The sequence below is a fragment of the Eptatretus burgeri genome, chromosome 8, assembly GCF_056783735.1.
Source record: "Eptatretus burgeri isolate ZD-2024b chromosome 8, Ebu_testis_v1, whole genome shotgun sequence".
Lineage (NCBI taxonomy): Eukaryota > Metazoa > Chordata > Myxini > Myxiniformes > Myxinidae > Eptatretus > Eptatretus burgeri.
In genome coordinates, this window is record NC_140968.1 from 63139857 (window position 1) to 63158116 (window position 18260).

Here is an 18260-nt window from a genome sequence, read left to right on the forward strand (position 1 = left end):
TAATCTGGTTTTGAGATATTATTTAGGGGAAAGGGATTGGCGTGTGTGTGTGTGTGTGTGTGTGTGTGTGTGTGTGTGTGTGTGTGTGTGTGTGTGTGTGTGTGTGTGTGTGTGTGTGTGTGTGTGTGTGTGTGTGTGTGTGTGTGTGTGTGTGTGTGTGTGTGTGTGTGTTAGGGGTGAGAGGGAGGTGTCCAAAGGCACAACCGAGAGAACCAACAGTATGTGTCGAGATCCACAAGCTGTTAAGTGGAAGCACGATCGATTGGCACTTTCGGTCATAAACTTGGCAGTAATATTTTAGAAGGTAATTATGTTTGAAATCAGGCAGTTGTTAATACATCCTGGAAGGATGGAGAGTTGCTGTGATGAGCAGTGATGCACACTGGCAGGAGATTGAGAAATTTGTCATTTAGCCAGAGGATCGAACCTCAATGGCTGTACGATTTGTTTCAACACGTCGCAGCTGGGCCTTCAATGTACACAAGCGAGTGCTATCAGATGAGGCAGCCAGCTTATTTTTGCATTTCTCTGTTAAAAGATGGTGTAAACTTCATGATGCAACATCCTGCCTGCAATGCACCTGTATAACAGGTATCATTAATTGAAATGAGGTGTGTGTGTGTGTGTGTGTGTGTGTGTGTGTGTGTGTGTGTGTGTGTGTGTGTGTGTGTGTGTGTGTGTGTGTGTGTGTGTGTGTGTGTGTGTGTGTGTGTGTGTGTGTAAGGAAAGGTTACAAGTTCAAGATCTCGCACCGAAGACTGGACATCACGTGCTCGATGCGGTCTCGGATCCACAAGACGTCCCGAGAGGCGCTGCCATCGAGCGCGAGTAGCACGAGGTGCGCGTTCCGGGGTATACCCTGCACCAACGCGAGCACCGACTCCTCGCTCGACCACAGACACTCGGAGAACGCGGACCGGTTGGTGAAGGCGTGAAAGACCAACGAACAGTTCCCCGGGAAGGCTCCTCCATGCGGAAAGCTCAGCGATCCGTTCAACGTCCTCAGAGTGAACGGCCGAGCGGGGCTGCCCGGAGTGAATCGCTCGTTCCTCCTGGGCGGACTCGCTCTCAGTGCGAGGACCTCGTTCCTTTGTCGGAGCATTTCTTTGGCCCTTCGCAGGACACTCACTCGACGGGCGTCCGCAGGTCGGGCCGGAGCGAGAAAAGTTATGTTAACACAGATCACGAGGAGCAGTAACTCCCGCGGGAAGTTCATTGTGCTGGAGAACTCGGGGTTGGTGAACTTCCCGATGGAGCCGCGTCCGGGGAATCCGACAACACGGAAGTTGGACGGCGATCAGGAATCCCGGCACTCGATGAACGCGTCATCATGAACCATCACTGAGCACCAAGAGGCTAAAAAACCAAAAATAAACCACTTGGCTCGTCTTCGTCTACTGTATGTACTGTATGTACTGTACTATATTGTACTGTACATCATTCGTAGAATTTTCTGAACGTCCAATTAAAATATCCACAAATTGTCATGTGCACGTCCAGCTCCGGGTGACTCCTGGATTCCAGGTCCGTGCCAAACTTGCGGGTAACTAATGTGAAGTGTGACACGTTTCATACACCTTGCTTGGCACCCCATGCGATGTAAACATTTGTCTGTCGGACAAAACAAGCACAAAGACGACAACATACATTATATCGAGTCAATCTTCATTTGTGAACTCAAACCGATTGCTGAAACTCGTGCAGCATTCGACAAAACAAAAACACAACGTTGCTTATTTCTCCTCCTGTAATTGTTCAAATAATTTGGAAGTTTGTGACTCCCTTTCAAGTTTTAAATGTAATCAAAAATTAGTTTAAATTGCAAATAAGATCATTGGATATAATCTCTCATTGCTATGGTGCAGTTGCATCCGCTTTTGTGACGTCACACGTTGCCAGGGAAACGGTAAACAATGTTGGGAAGCAGACAGACGTCCACATAATTAAGGTCGATATTCTTCTTCGTTTGCATGCAGCACAAGGCTGCGGGGTAGCATCATTGGCTGAGGGTGTGGCTGTGCTGTTGATGCAATGCCCTCTACTGGTTTGGCCAGGAATTTGGAACATGACCAGGTGGGGTGCGAGAGGTCGCCTACTCCTCTTGAAGGACACCGTGGGACATTTAACGTCCACCAACTAATACCGGCAGACACGACGGCAAGTTTAACGTCCCTCTGAAGAGCGACACACACACATTGGTGAATCACCCTGATTGTGAAACACCAGGATGGCAGTTTATAGCTGGGTCAGGATTCGAACCCACGCGGGACAGCTTCGAGGCGAGTGTGCGTACTCCTCGGCTCTAACTCAACCTGTGAGATATTTGTTATTGCAGTTGTGAGACAGGACAGATTGACAAGACCTCTTCACCACGAGTTCTTGACGGAGTCATCCAGACATTACAGGAGGTTTTCTACTCGTAGTCATATTGCAGGGTTTGGGGGAAGTTTAACGAAAATTACTAACAACGAAAGTTACTTGATGTCACTGGATTATGACACCCGAAGTACAGCACGTACAGATTAAAAACGAAGCAGGAACGACGAGGTGCAGATTAAAATGAAAAACCCGTTTAATGGTAGCCTACTGATTGAATGGATGTTAATTTCCAATACAATTGTATCCGCAGATCATCCGTCAGCGCGAGTTGAACTCTGAACACATTGAGGAGCACCCCGGAGGTGGGGCTCATGTGAATGGCAACTGCGTCTCAGAATCATGGGTGCTCATAGGATTAAGCACCTCGAAGTTTCTCGACATGTTCTGTAATGATGAATTTAACAGAATGGTAAGTATCTGTTACAGTGCGTGGCAACAGAAGAGAAATTTACATTCTTTTATATGGAACTAGCAGGGGTACCCAGCGTTGCCCGATGTTTCCCGATCTATCTTTTGTGTGGTCCAAAAACACTTCACTACAAGAGGGTTACCATATTTTAACTTTCACCATATTTAAGGACACTCCACAGATGGACACTGAAAATGAGGACACTCTGGAGAGGGACACTCTGAAAAGGAGGCTACTCCTGAGAGGACACTGAAAAAGAGGACTCTCTGGAGAGGTACACTCTGAAAAGGAGGATACTCTGAAAAGGAGGATACTCCTGAGAGGGACACTCTGAAAAAGAGGACACCCTGGAGAGGGACACTCTGAAAAAGAGGATACTCCTGAGAGGGACACTGAAAAAGAGGACACTCCAAAAAAAGAGGACACTCTGGAGAGGGACACTGAAAAAGAGGACACTCCTGAGTTGGACACTGAAAAAGAGCACACTCTGGAGAGGGACACTGAAAAAGAGGACACTGAAAAAGAGCACACTCCAAAAAAGAGGACACTCGGGAGAGGGACACTGAAAAAGAGGACACTCCTGAGAGGGACACTCTCAAAAAGGGGGCACTCCGAAATAGAGGACACTCCAAAAAAAAAAAAAAGTCCACTCTTTAATAGTTTCCTTTCCGTATTGAGCAATCATATCGGCAGTCTCAGTGTGTTCCGGACCTTGATTAATTTTGACTGCAAACCACCGTTCTTCCAGTCGAAGTGTTGAATTATTACTGTAAATATTGTACTGTTTGAATCCACATGGGATGACAAATCAATACCACCTTTATTTAGCACAGAGACGTACGTACCAGCTCTACATGCCAAGCACTCGGCTTCCCATTCTTTTTAACCACATTGAAAACACCGGAATTTTGGTTTTCGTTCTGCAGTGAATTTACACTTTCGTTTTGGCATTGTGTTTGGGGGGGGGGGGGGTAGTAAAATAAAATATACAAAGAGATCTTGAAGAAAATCAAACAAGTGTGTATCGTACGGACTCAGAAAGGATACTGAATCGTGGACTGAGCATGCCACTGGGCTTTCCCTCACTGTGAGTTTGCACATGAAGAGGAAGTGTGAGCGTTGATGTTCGAACGGAGTAGTACAGACTTGTACCAAACTGTCCTGGTCCAAACATTACACAACCGCATTTTATCACTTTAAGAAAATGTACAATAATGATTTAACCATTTAAATAAGATTTTAAAAAAGTTTCCTAAATCATAAAATTTATTCCTTTGAAAATACAAAAGCAAACAAAAAGAGCGGGCAAACTCCCAGACTTTTTTCAGATATTTAAAAAAACCTGGCCGGACGGAGAGTTAAGAACAAAAAAGGGGGACATGTCCAGGAAAAGCGGACGCATGGTAACCCTTGGGCCTAGCCCTACACCCACTAAGGAATGAGGTCCGTACACACTTCCCTTCACCCACGAGATCGAGTTTAAAAGGGAAAATCCCCCAAAAATGACAGTTTTTCTTTTTTCAAACTTTCAAAAAACGTTTTTGCCTAAAATAATTCCCAGCACTCCCAGCACTCACTGATGAACCTCTGAAAGTTTGATGAAGATTTGTTCAGCCATCTCTGAGAAAAATGGTCACACACACACACACACACACACACACACACACACACACACACACACACACACACACACACACACACACACACACACACACACACACACACACACCGGTCCATGAACTACAGGAAGGATACCCTTCGTTTTACAATGTAATAATCCCATTCCCGTCCACATGGCAGCACAAACACATACACTATCCCTTTCGGTGACATCCAGACCATTAACAATATCCCTCAAGTCCCTCCCAAACTCTTTCCGTTATTATTATTATTATTTTGTATACATTGGCAAGGCTCGTGTGAGAGCTAACACACAACGCACATCAAGGGGGGCATGAGACAAGAGGGGAGGGAGTGGGAAGGACAAAACAGTGGGGAACAGAGACATTAGGAGATCTGTGGAAGGGAGGGGGTGGGACGGGGAACATGGGGAATAGAAGATGGACATTACAGGTACTTTCACGAAAGAAAGCAGGGAATTTGAAGGAGGTGGGCTTGGGTGGATTATCGGGGGTAGAAAAGATCGAGGATATGGATGGGGGATGATAAGAGGTGGTGGTGAACAGTTGTTTTGAAGGCCTGGGGGGAAGAATAGGAATGAATAGAGTGAGGGAATTTATTCCAAAGGCAGGAAAAAAGAGGAATGAAAAAGTGAAGGTGAGCAGTGATTTGTGATTTTGGTAGTTTTACCAGAAGGGGGTTGTTGGCAGACCTTGAGCGCCCTGCGAAAATGTGGTGGGGACAATCGCAGAGAGAGCATGGGGGGCGAGGCTGGAAAGGAGACGGTAGAAGACAGAAAGACCACCAACCAACCTGCGGTGATTCAGTGAGAGGCCCAAAGACTCAGCCTCATTGTGGGAGATGCCAATGAGCCGAAATGCCTTGATTTCTACAGCGTGAAGCCGAGAAAGGTGGGAGGCAGGAGCACCCGCCCAGAGGGGAGAGTAGTACTCCATCAGGCTGCGGACAAAAACTTTGTAAGTGGTCAGGAGCTCAGGTCTGCCGAGGAAGGACTTTGCATGATGGAGGATTCCCAGTCGGCGACTGGTTTTGGAGGTGAAGTTTGAAATGTGGCTTTCCCAGGAAAGGTCATGGCAGATAGTGAGACCCAGAAGCTTGAAAGAAAGGACTTCTTCCAGAGAATTGTTGAGAAAGTGGATGGGGGGGGGTTCTAAAAATTCCTTTCGGAGAGACATAGTGAGAGTGTGAGATTTGTCCGGATTGAAAGACATGTTTCACATGTTGGACCAGTTTGTGATTTTATCCAGATCTGCAGAGAGCAAAGAAGCTGCTGCTTGCTGGTCTGAGGGAAGACTGATGGTACGGCAGAGGGTGGAGTCATCAGCAAAGAGATATAGAGGATTTTCCAGAGAGTCGGAGAGATCATTGATGAAAACCAGAAAAAGAACAGGGTCCAGAACGCCACCTTGAGGAACTCCAGCCTGGACAGGAAGGGGGGATGAAAAAACTCCATTTAGGGCCACACGTTGACTGCGACAGGAGAGGAAGTCTGCGAGCCATGAGTGGAGATGGCCTTGGATACCATAGGAAGAGAGTTTGGTGAGCAGGGCAGGGTGCCAGACTGTGTCAAAAGCAAATGAAATGTCCAGGGATATGGCTCGGATTTCCTGTCTGGCATTGAGGACCTCCATCCATTGTTGGGAAAGCAGAAGCAACATATCCAAGGTGGATTGACCTGGTCTGAAACCAAATTGATGATCAGAAATCAAGCCATTGGAGAAGAGGAAGGATTTAATGTCTGAAGCGATGATAGATTCCATAACCTTGCTGATTATTGGGAGAAGGCTGATTGGTCTGTAGTTGTAGGGATCTGCTTTTGCACCTTTTTTGTGCAGGGCAGTGATGTTTGCTGATTTCCAAGCAGATGGCAGATGACCTTGAGCAAATGAGAGTGTGAATAGAACAGAGAGAGGGTGAGCAAGAGCAGAAGAGCAGGCTTTGAGGACATGTGGGCTGATGCCATCTGGACCGGTTGCAGACTCTGATTCGAGGTTTGACAGCAAGCTCTCCACCTTGTCAGGAGAAAAGGACACAGAGTCCAGGGACAGTTGGGTGCGACTTGGTAAGGTGGGTAGAGAAAGTGATGGGTTTTGGACACAAGATTTAGCTGCAAACACCGAGTTTAGGCATTCAGTTTTTTCCCGTGCGGTATCAGTAGTGTGGCCATTTGAGCTTAGGGAGGGGATGGAGGGGGAACATACACCAGAAACAGGTTTGATTAGACGCCACCAGGATTTTGAGGAGGGAGAGACGTTTGAGAGTTCAGACTAGAGATGAGAAAGATGTTGTTTTCTGGCTCTCCTGAGGGTAGATACACACTTGTTCCAAGCTTTCTGGAAGGAACTGAGACTGCCCTCAGTTGGGTTTGCTTTCCATGAGGCAAAGGCAAGTTGTTTCAGGAGAACTGCCTCACCACAAGCTTCAGTGAACCAAGGGTGCGAGGAAGGGTAGGAGAAGTGAAGACGAGAGGGGATAAATCTGTGCATGAGGGAGAGCAAGTTTCTTTGAAAGAATTCCCAGGATTAGTTGATGTTGGAGAAAGTAGTGATAGGAGACCAGTCTAGAAGTTTGATGGCTGCTTGGAGACTCTGCCAGTCGGCTTGAGTGAAATGCCAGACTCGACGGCGGTGAGGTGGTTCTCTGATAACAGCCAGAGAGATGTCCACTTTGACAAGGACGTGGTCAGAAGAACCGATTGGAGCGGAGGAAGAGCAGGAGATATTTTCAGGGAAATTTGTCAAAATCAGATCCAGAAGAGATGGAGTACCATTGGTTGAGAGATGGGTCAGGACGTTGACCGATTGAGTCGCAGAAAGTTTTTGCTGAGGTGCCATGACAGGTGAGAGAGGTACCTACACCTAGCCACCTGGCATGATGACAATTGAGTGGCCACATATGAGGAAGAGAGAGTTTGGATGAGAAGATAGAAGTTGGTCCATGTTTTCGGATAGTGAGGTGTAGATGGAATCATCACTGTTCGGTGGATGGTACAGTACACATATAAACATGAGGTGGGAGTGGAGGGGAAGTCGTAGCAAGAGGTATTCCTGGGAGTGTGGGGGAGTGAGGGCAGTGCATGGAGAGTGAGGAATTGGAGTCTTTGATGAAGAGAGCAACTCCTCCACCAGGACGAGGATCAGGTCTGTCATACCGGAGGAGGGAGTAACCAGGGAGAGATACTTGGGAGTCAGACACGTCTTGGGGGAGGAAAGTTTCTGTTAGGCAGATTATGTCTGGTTTGTCAGTGGCATCCTGTATGGAATGATCTGAAAGGTTTGAGCAAAGGCCCTGGATATTTGAGGTCCACACTTTTAATGAAGAGGGAGGGATTAGGTTTTGGGTGCAGGGGGTGGGGGGGAGGGTGAGGGTAGGACAAGGGACGAGGGGTGGAGGTAAGGAGGGTTGTTGAAAGAGTGTGGGGGATTGCAGAATAGCTAGGGGAAGGGCCGGATGAGGAGGAGAAAAGGCTCTGTGGTGCTGGGGGAGAGGGGGACAAGAGAGGGGAAGAAAGCAGTTGAGAATTTGAGGAGGTGGAGTGAAGAGATGGAGGTGAGAGGGCAGTGGAAGGAGGCAGCTTTGTGGATGAGAGGGGGGCTACTTTGAGGATGAGTGAGGGGGATGAATGGTGGGAGAAAGGTGAGGGGGAGTTTTTGAAAGAGGTGAGAGCGAGGCCTGGAGGGAGAAGAGTGGGATGGTTGCTTTGAGAGTGAGAGGGGTGAGTTGGCACTGAAGTTGGAAAAAAAGAATGGTCGATGGAAAGCGAACATTCATTGCAAACTGGGGTTTTTGAAAGTTTTAAGTTAGAGATGCGATTCAACACAATTGTTGATGGATGCAATAAAGGCGAATTCAGAGAATGGAGAGAAGAAACGCTGTAACAGTGGGATTTTTTAGGCAAGGTATGAAGGAAAGGTCAAATTGAGAGCAGTCTGTTTAAATAGTAGAAGAGTCGTGCATTATGATACAGTAAAGAGGACCACATGTGTGAAAGAGGAAGATGAAGCATTATAAGAGATAGTTTTTATTATTATTATTATTTTTATTAATGTTTGAGAGAGTTTTCAACAGATTTGGTCATGGAAGTGTTGTCGAAAAAAATTGAGGAAGAAGAAGAGGAGAGAAGAGGAAATGAAGAAGAAGAATCGAGAGTTATGAGTGAGGAAGGAGAGAGGTCGTGTTTTTTTTTTGTTTTGTTTTTTTGAGATAAGAAATAGAGTGATTAGTTGGGAGGGATGGGGGACATTAGGAAAGTGGGGAAGACAGAAATTGTAGGTAATGGGGAGAAAAAACAAAACACGATCGTACACCGAGGGAACCAGTGGGCCTCAAGCCTCAAGTGTAGGCTTCAAGCCTCAAGGGTAGGCCTCAAGCACACGCTAAGACACGGTCGACAAAATCTCACAAAATAGCACGATTTTTGAAACAAAACCGAAGGAGGAACACACAGTAACATGCAAGTGAGAAAATAAACAGTTAAAACGGGACAGATAACGACCTGAAACTTAACTTTGAGATCGTCAGCAGAGAGCCCTGAAGGAGACCTGTCGACGCTCCAAACCCGGAACCGGAAGTTCAGTTGATTTGTTAAGTTTTTTTTCTTCCCATCTTCTGATTTCTCCTCTTCAAGTAAGTTAACTTGGGGTTCATATGCTGACATAATCGTCCTTGCATGACATCTCTTTACTTCTGTAATATTCTGTGTGAACTTCTCTTTCATGAGCACACTTGCGCATGCTTCTGTCTCCTCTCCTCCACACCAAAATAATGGAAAATTCTCCTTTTCCGTATCGACTGGACTCTGTTCAAAACTTTCACTGAACCTCTGACAGCCTCCATTTGTAGAGATATTTCCTGGAATGATTTTAAAGTACTCAGTAAGGGTTTTCTTCATCATTCCTGTAGCTCTATCACTGGTACAATTTCATCTTTCTTCAATCTTTTTTTTCGTTTTTTAAAAATACCAAGTGAAGGCTCATGTAGGAGCTAATACACAGAACATGTAACAAGGCAGGAGACGAGGGGTGGGGGAGGAACCACAAAACAGTGGGGAACAGAGACAATTGGAGATCTGTGGAAGAGAGAGGGATGGGGTAGGGTACACCTTGCACAACATAGGATGCCCAATGGGCGACTGGCTTTGGAGGCCAGCTTGGAGATGTAGCTTTCCCAGGAAAGATCGTGGCAGATAGTGCCGCCCGAAACCTTGAATGAAAGGAATTCTTCACGGGGATCGTTGAGAAAGTAGATGGCCGGTTTCCAGATGGTCCTTTTGGAGAGACAATGGTGAGGGTGTGAGATTTGTCAGGATTGAAAGACATGTTCCAAGTGTTGGACCAGCTTGTGATTTTTATCTAGGTCTGCAGTGAGTGAAGAGGCTGCTGCCTGCCGATCAGAGGGGTGACAGATGGTATGGCAGATGGTGGAGTCATCAGGAAAGAGATAAAGAGGTTTTCCAGTCGGAGAGATCATTGATGAAAACCAGAAAAACCACTGGGCCTAGAAGCCTTGAGGAACTCCAACCTGGACAGGAAGATGGGATGAGAGAGCCATTAAAGCACAGGCTGACTGTGACAGGAGAAATCTGTGAGCCATGAGTGGAGATTGCCTTGGATACCACAAGAAGAGAGTTTGGTGAGTAGGGTGGGATGTCAGACAGTATCGAAAGTTCACAATATGTCTTGGGAGATGACTCTGATGTCATGGTTGGCATTTAGGACCTCCACCCATTGTTGGGAAAGCAGAAACAGCATGTCCATTGTAGAGTGACCTGGTCTGTATCCAAATTGATGGTCGGAAATCAAGCCATTGGAGAAGAGGAAGGACTTGATGTTGGAAGCGATGATGGATTCCATGACCTTGCTGATGATTGGGAGAAGGCTAATTTGTCTATAGTTGCAGGGATCAGTTTTTGCAGCTTTTCTATGCAGAGCGGTAATGTTGGCGGATGTCCAAGCAGATGGCAGATGACCTTGAGTAAATGAGAGGGTGAAAGAAGATCTCTTGACCTGATGTTTCAGATCCTGGTATTTGGTCATTTTCCTGATTTCTGTCATCGTCTAAAGTCATTGGGAACTGAAACCTCAATCAACAATGCCGAGTTTTCCTTATTGTGTTTGAGAACTATGTTCGGACAAAATGCTTTGTTTGAAATGTCCACACTTGACGGGATCACCTTGTCACACGTGAGAATTATTTGTTCATTTTCAAAGATCAGATTTGGTTTGTGTTTCCATGATTGTTCTTGGACGGGAATGTTGAAATGTTTTCAGATATGCCAGTCGATTACTCTGCAGACGCTGCATATCTTTCTGTTTACAGCTGTTCCGACATGAGTTTTTTACATCCCAAAAGGTGGTGATTGGTTATTTCTGTTTCTATCCCACAAAACCTGCATTTGTCCGATTGGCTCAATCCCGCCATTTTCTTGAAGGAAATTGTGTCGTGTCCTTGGTCTTGAGCATTGATGATGACTTGCTCTCCATACCAACTTCGTTCTGGGGTGGATTAGCAGGGGTAGAAAAGATCATTGTTTTAGATGGGGGAAGATATGAGATGGTAGTGAACAGCTGTTTTGAAGACCAGGAGAGAGGAATGAGATTGAAGAGAGTGTGGGAGTTTGTTCCACAGGCAGGAAAAAAGATGAATGAAAGAGTTAAGGTGAGCAGTGATTCTTGATTTTGGTAATTTTACCAGAAGGGGGTTTTGGTGGACCTTGAACGCCATATGGAAATATAGGGGGTCAGAGCACAGACAGAGCAGTGGGAGCAAAGCCAGAGAGGAGACAGTGGACGACAGAGAGAGACCACCGACCTGCCTGTGGTGAGAGAGTGAGAGACCCAAAGGCTCAGCTTCATCACGGGAGATACCAATGATCCGAAATGCCTTGATTTCCACAGCATGAAGCCAAGAAAGGTGTGAAGCAGGAGCACCTCCCAAGAGGGGAGAACAGAACTCCATCAGACTGCGGATGAAAGTATGTGGTCAGAAGCTCAAATGTGCTTCTGTAAAGGATGTCCAGTCGGCGACTGGCTTGGGAGGCCAGCTTGGACATTTTTTTTTATCTTTTCTTTTTTTGCTTTGAAATTATTGGGGCTGTGTTTGTTTCTGTTTCGTTTTCCTGTGTAGTACGCATCATTACCCTGTGCTCGTGAAGCGAAAAGCAGGATTAGGCACTTGGTTGCATATGGGCGTATGTGTGGCATACGTGTGCATGTGTGTCTGCATTTTAAAAATTCATTTTCTCGGCAACTGCTGGTCTGATTGACACAAAATTTTTACCATAGAAGTGAGTGCCTCCGCCTGTAGAATTTTTTTTATTCATAATTATGACCTCATCGGTCACGTTGTACGGACACCATCTTGGAAAAACGTTACACCTCTATATCTCCGAAATTGAAAATTGAAACATGGCTCATTGTCAAGTACTCCCAATGGGGAATAAGATTTGTTGATGATGATGTCATCAGTGCCTTCATTATGATGTCATAATTTGAGAAGAACAACACTTGATCTGATCAGTATGAAAAAAATATATTTCCTCTGCAACTGTTAGTCTGATGGACACAAAATTTTCAGAATATCACCGACTCCTCCTGTAGAATTTTTATAATAATAATTAAGATGTCATCGGTCACTTTGTACAGGTGCCATCTTGGAAAAATCGAAAAAAAGTTGCACCTCGATATCTCCAAAACCGCTCCAAGGAAAAAATTGAAACGTGGCTTATTGTCAAGTACTCCCCTTGGGGAATAAGACATGTTCATGATGATGTCATCGGTACCTTAATTATGACGTCATAATTTGACAAGTACAAAGCTTGATTAGACAGTATGAATTTTATTTCTCTGTAATTTTGGTCCGATTGACACAATTTTCACCATAGGAGTGCCTCCTCCTGTGGAATATGAGAATGATAATTATGACATCAAAGGTGACATGGTACAGGCACCATATTGGAAAAACTTCACACCTCTATATCTCTGAACCCACTCCATGGAAAAAGATTGAGACCTGACTCATTGTCAATGACTCCCCATGGGGAATAAGATATGTTAATGATGATGTCATCAGTGCCTTCGTTATGACGTCATAATTTTACAAGTACAACACTTATCCGATCATTATGAATTCTTTTTCTCGGCAACTGTGGTCTGATGGGACACAATTTTCACTGTAGGAGCGCCTCCTCCTGTAGAATATTTTAATGGTAATCTTGATGTCATAGGTCATGTGGTACAGACGCAATCTTGGAAAAACTTCGCACCTCTATATCTCCAAAATCATTGACTGCGCAGGGTAAGTATTCTATGAACACCATCTAGTTTGCACCTGTTTTTGCAAGTTTGTTGCTAAGTGAATTAAGGATCCCTTTTCTTTCTGTTGAGCTTTTCACATACTCCGCGAGCCCCACACACATTGTTCTGTGCATTTGGTTAAGCTCCATCAGACCACCTCCTCCTCGTCTCTGCAAGTACAACGTTGGTAAGCATTGGTTTTTGTAGAATATCTTGTGAATAGTTAGAAGTTTCCAAGTTTTGGTTAGAAGTTTCCTAGTTTCGATTGTTGATCTCCAATTGTGGCCAGTTTATAATTGCAGAGCTATATTGGAACACTGGCACTGCAAGTTGGTTTATAGCTTTGGTTTTGTTTCTTTGGGAGAGGGCTGACTTCAGAATTTGTCTTATTCTACATAGATACTCTTTGCTGATTATTTCATGCATTTTTCCCCTCGCCAAAGGAGAGGGTATTGCTTTTGGGTCCGTTTGTTTGCTTGTTTGTCTTGACAGAACTTTTGTGTTTTCCTCTGCAACCGCTTGTTGGATTGAGTTGAAATTTTCGTAATAGGTGCGACTACTCATGTAGAATGTTTTAATGATAATTACGATGGTCAAAGGTCACGTGGTAGAAAAACAGCCATGTTGGAAAAACGGAAAAACTTTGGACCTCTGTATTTCTGAAACCGCATCAAGGAAAAAAGTTGAAACTTGGCACAGAGCAAATACTCCTCATGGGGAATGAGTTCGATTTTATTGTGGCATCATAGATGCCTTTGTTATGATGTCATAATTGCACATGTAGAACACTACATCCGGGTCATCTTTTGAGGCTTATCCATGTATAAAATGGTCCACAAAAAAATTTGGTGGCATCATCGGTCACGTGATTCGGCAGCCATATTATTTTTTTTTTTTTTAATTTAAAAAAATCTTCTTCTCCGAAATGGCTGAACAGATCGAGGCGAAACTTTACACATATGACCTCCGATTCATGAGGACCGAAAAGTTCAGATATATGATGTCATTGGTCACATGGTTTGGCAGCCATATTGGATTTACCCTAAAACATATAAAAAAATCTTCTCCAGAATGGCTGTACGCAATCGAGGGGAAACTTCACACAAATGTTCCCCAAGGCATATATAAGGTTGTTAAGCAATAATTGATGTCACATGGTTTGGCAGCCATATTGGATTTAAGAAAATATTAAGTAATCTTTTCTCTGGAACCGCTTAATTAATTGATGTGAAACTTCACATTGATGATCAAATCGGGATGGGGAATACACTTTTACATTTCAACTTGATCAACACATGGTCTGGCAGCCAGAATTATTTAAGATTTTGATCTGGGTTTTTTTTTTAATTATTATTATTATTTTTTGAATAAGGCTCACTTGGCTGTACCTGGGTGGGTTTGAGGGTCGAGGAGCAGCAGCTGAAATGTGAGTCCTAGCCAGGTTCCACCTGATGACTTCATCTTTTCATTTTGCTTGTTTCGGTTCCTTCTGATTACTCCAATGCAATACTGAAAATATTTAGTCTTCCCTTTGATTTGAATTGAATTAATTTTAATCCCTTTCTGGATTCAATCGAATAATAATTTTTTTTAAACGTCATGGGTCAGGGTCAGGTGTCTGATTAAAGCGGGGTTGCATCAAAGCGGGATGTCTTGGTACCCGGTCATCACTGCCAGCAGTTATAAAGTGGCAGTTCTAATGAAGTCTCTTATTCATTATGTAACACACCAGTACACAAACACTTCACAAAATACTCCACACAAAACGACACCAACACCACACACCACACCACACAAAACAAATCCTGGCAAGGAACTGCAATCACTGATTGCTCTTTTTCTTGTTACTCTTGCCGAAGGATTCAGAGAGGATATTACAATTGGGTCCATTTGTTTGTCTTTGTTTGTTTGTTTGTTTGTCTGCACAGAACTTTCGTATTTTTCTCCGTAACCACTTGTCGGATGGAGACGAAAATTTTTTTACCATTGGTGCGACTACTCATGTAGTTTGTTGTCATGATAAATATGACATCATAGGTCATGTGGTGTGGCTGCCATATTGGTAAAATGGAAAAACTTTGGACCTCTGTATCTCTGAAACCACAGGACGGAAGAAATTGAAACTTGGCATGTAGCAAGCAGTCCTCATTGGGAATGAGCGTGCTTTTTGATGATATCACAGGTGCCCTCGTTATGACGTCATAATTGTATATGGAGAACACCACATCCAATCAGTATGAAAAATTTTAGGGTCATCTAGGGATAAAATGGTCCACAGAAAAAAAAAATCATGACGTCATTGGTCACGTGATTTCACAGCCATATATTTTTTTGTCTTTTTTAAACCTTCAAAAATCTTCTTTGAAGTGCCTGAACAAATTGAGGCGAAACTTTACATGTATGACTGCCTCTCCATGAGGAAGAAAACAGTCACACACATAATGTCATTGGTCACATGGTTTGCCAGCCATATTGGATTTACCCTAAAACCTATAAAGATACACCACTCAAAAGAAGTCCCAGCAACGGTTTGCAATCTCTGATTGCTCTTTTTCTTGTTCAGAAATGTATTGGGCCCGATATGTTCTCATGGATCACGCATTGCGTGGTGGAGGTATGTTCTCCACTGAGTGCCCTTCTAGTTTTATAAATTTTTATGCACAAAGTTAAGGCTCATGTAAGAGTGAGGTATCAGAGAGTAGACACGCAGACCGTATAACCTGCCTACTCTCTGTCACTTCAGATACAACACATGGATACAATAAAGGATTAACAAAATAGAGAAGAAGAAAGAAGAGGGAAGGAAACAGAAACTGGCTTTGTATTGCATTATACTTGTATTGTGTTGTATTGTACACGGGGGCCTTCTTCTCTTCCGAAGCATTTGGAAGATGCTTCATTTTCTAGTTCCTGGATTGTTGTACTTTAATCAATTGAGATGTTGTCTGTTCTTTTCTTTTTCCTTGTAGAAATATATATTTCGCACATTTGTCAAGACCAAACTCTATTTGGATATCCTCTAAGTACTACTTTACTAGTTTTAATTGATCTACCAATTTCATATTATTTGGGGCGAAGAGTTTTAGATCATTTATGTACAGTCGGTGTGTCACCTTTCTTGTTTCTTTGGTCATTTTCCTTTTGCATGCCAAACTGTATCCATGTCCTTGTTCATTGATGAGGTTACTCAGTGGGTCTCGAGGCAGACAAAACAGGAGGGGGGAAAGACTGTCACCTTGTAAGATACCGCGTCGTATCTTTACTCCTGGGATTTCAATCTTTCCTTCCACATAAGGTCGTATCAGAGTTGTGTTCCAGCATGTCATTGCTTTCTCAATCAGTGTGACTATCTGGGGGTTAATTGTGTACACTTGCATGCATTTTATGATCCATGGATGTGGGCCGTTATTAAAGGCTTTTTTTTTTAATCTGTCCAAACTGTGGATAAGTTGGTTTGTCGGTGCTTGCTGTTTTCAAGTATGGTTTTGTTTAACAATAAGTGGGCTTGTTCCATAGCATCCTCTTTTACATTCTTTCTGCTCTACCTCTAAAGCTCCATGTTGAGTGAAGTGGTCGTAAGCTGCATCGGTGATTATACCTGTTAAAAGTTTGTATGTTGTTGGTAGGCATGTTATTGGTCTATATTTGTTGGGTGGATGGGTTTCTTCAGATTTCAGGATTAAAAGAGTTGCCATTCTGTGAACCATTCATTCAGTGGCTGTTTCCATGGGATGAGTTTGTTAAATGCTCGAGTGTAATGAGGGTGAAGAGCATTTAGTTGCTTTAGCCAGAAGTGCTGGATCCCATCTGGGCCTGGACCTTTGAAATTCGGCACTTTTTCGATGTTTTCTCATTTTTTCTTTGTCAATTGTCATTGGGTACATTTCCTGTAGCTGTTGCTTTTTATTTTACAAGTGTCATATCCACTCTGCTTCCTTGTTGTGTTCTTTTTCTTCTTCAAATATACCATTCCAGAATTTTTCTAGGTTCTCTATTTTCGGAGTTGTCACATTTTGATTCTACTTCCCTATCTCTCGGTAGATCTTTTTCGGGTTGTTTTCAAACTGTTTATTTTTTTATTTCTTCTGTTGTTCGCCTTATAATAGTTTTTATTTTTTTTAATTTTCCCTGATATCTGTTGTATTTGGATTTCATTTTGGGCAGCTAATGAGTCGAGTCCGTTGTGTTCTATGTTATAATTCTTTTTATTAGTGTGATTGTTTTCATGAGCTCTGGGCTTCTGTTTCTCCTCTTGAATTGTTCTATTTGGCCCATTTCCACCCTCAGTCAGTCTCTCTGCTTCCCAAGCCTCTGTTTCCATGGTGGTGTTTTGTTTCTGGTCAGATTATCAGACGTCCATTTTGCAGTCTTGTCAAGATTTTATTTTTTTAAACTGATTCACTCTTCTTGGGTCATCCTATTTATCTCTTCAAATGCTTGCTGTCTTGCTTTGTAAGTTATTTCCTTTATTAGCCCCCATTGGACTTAATCTGAAATAGGGACTTACGGATTTGGTCTCGATTTTCGTGTCTGTGCGTGCGTTCTTGCGTCTACAACCATATTTCTAACATGTATGGACCAATTTTATTCATAAATGGTAAAAAGAGAACACGGGATGATATACATAAGCACGTCATTATTTTTCGACTTAAGATCCAAGATGGCCGAATGGAGACAATTTTAGTTTTAAAAAACCCGATGTTGAACATGTCCTGATCAGCCATTTCTCGCACATGCATTTAACGATGTAGTTCAAACTTGCCACACAGGCAAGAATAATGGCTTACATATGCACATCATTTTTTTTGAGATCAGATTAAAAATGGCCGACTGGTGGCCATTTACTTTCTTAAATGTTTCCCCAAATATTTCTCAAACATGCATGGTCCGATGATGTTCAAACTTTGCATAAGCACAGTACATGATGGCAAACACGTGCATCTCACTTTATTTTGCAACCTGATCAAAGATGGCCAACTGGTAGACTGGCGGCCATTTTAGATGTACATAACCCGGTATCCAACACGTCCTCAACCGTTTCTCAGACATGTATTTACTGATCATATTCAAACTTGGCAAGCAGATAATGAATCCTGGCTTACATATGCATGTCATTTGTTTTTTGAGATCAGATCTAAGATGGCCACTAGTGGCCATTTTAGTTGTAAAAAAAACACTCAATGTTGAACATGTCCTCAACCATTTCTCGGGCATGCATTTACCGATGTTTAAACTTGGCAAACAGATACCAAATGATGCCGTTCAAAAGCACGTCATTTTTTTTTTCCGAGATCAGATCCAAAATGGCCGATTGGCAGCCATTTTAGTTATGACAAAACCCGATATTGAACACGTCCTCAACCATTTCTTGGACAAGCATTTACCGATGTTCAAACATTGCACACAGATAAGGAATGATGGCTTACATGTGCACGTCATTTTTGTTTTGACGTCAGATGCAAGATGGCTGACTGGCCGCCATTTTCTTGCTTAAATGTGTCCCCAACCATTTCTCAGACATGCAGCGTCCAATCTTG

The 18260-nt window shown here is 43.5% G+C and overlaps 1 protein-coding gene and 1 long non-coding RNA gene across 3 annotated transcripts in view; one reads left to right on the forward strand and one right to left on the reverse strand.

Moving 5' to 3' along the window:
* Positions 1-1326, reverse strand: part of LOC147021874 (uncharacterized) — a 57787-nt gene extending 56461 nt beyond the window's left edge. The window contains exon 1 of one of the 2 annotated variants that reach the window (XM_085892287.1): positions 735-1326. In XM_085892287.1, the coding sequence (XP_085748413.1) occupies positions 735-1216 (482 nt within the window). In that variant the 5' untranslated portion in view covers positions 1217-1326. The remainder of the gene's footprint in view (positions 1-734) is intronic. The other variant, XM_085892288.1, reaches the window with a different exon arrangement.
* Positions 1-18260, forward strand: part of LOC147021875 (uncharacterized) — a 75900-nt gene that overhangs the window by 25255 nt on the left and 32385 nt on the right. The gene's annotated exons all lie outside the window — the stretch shown is intronic.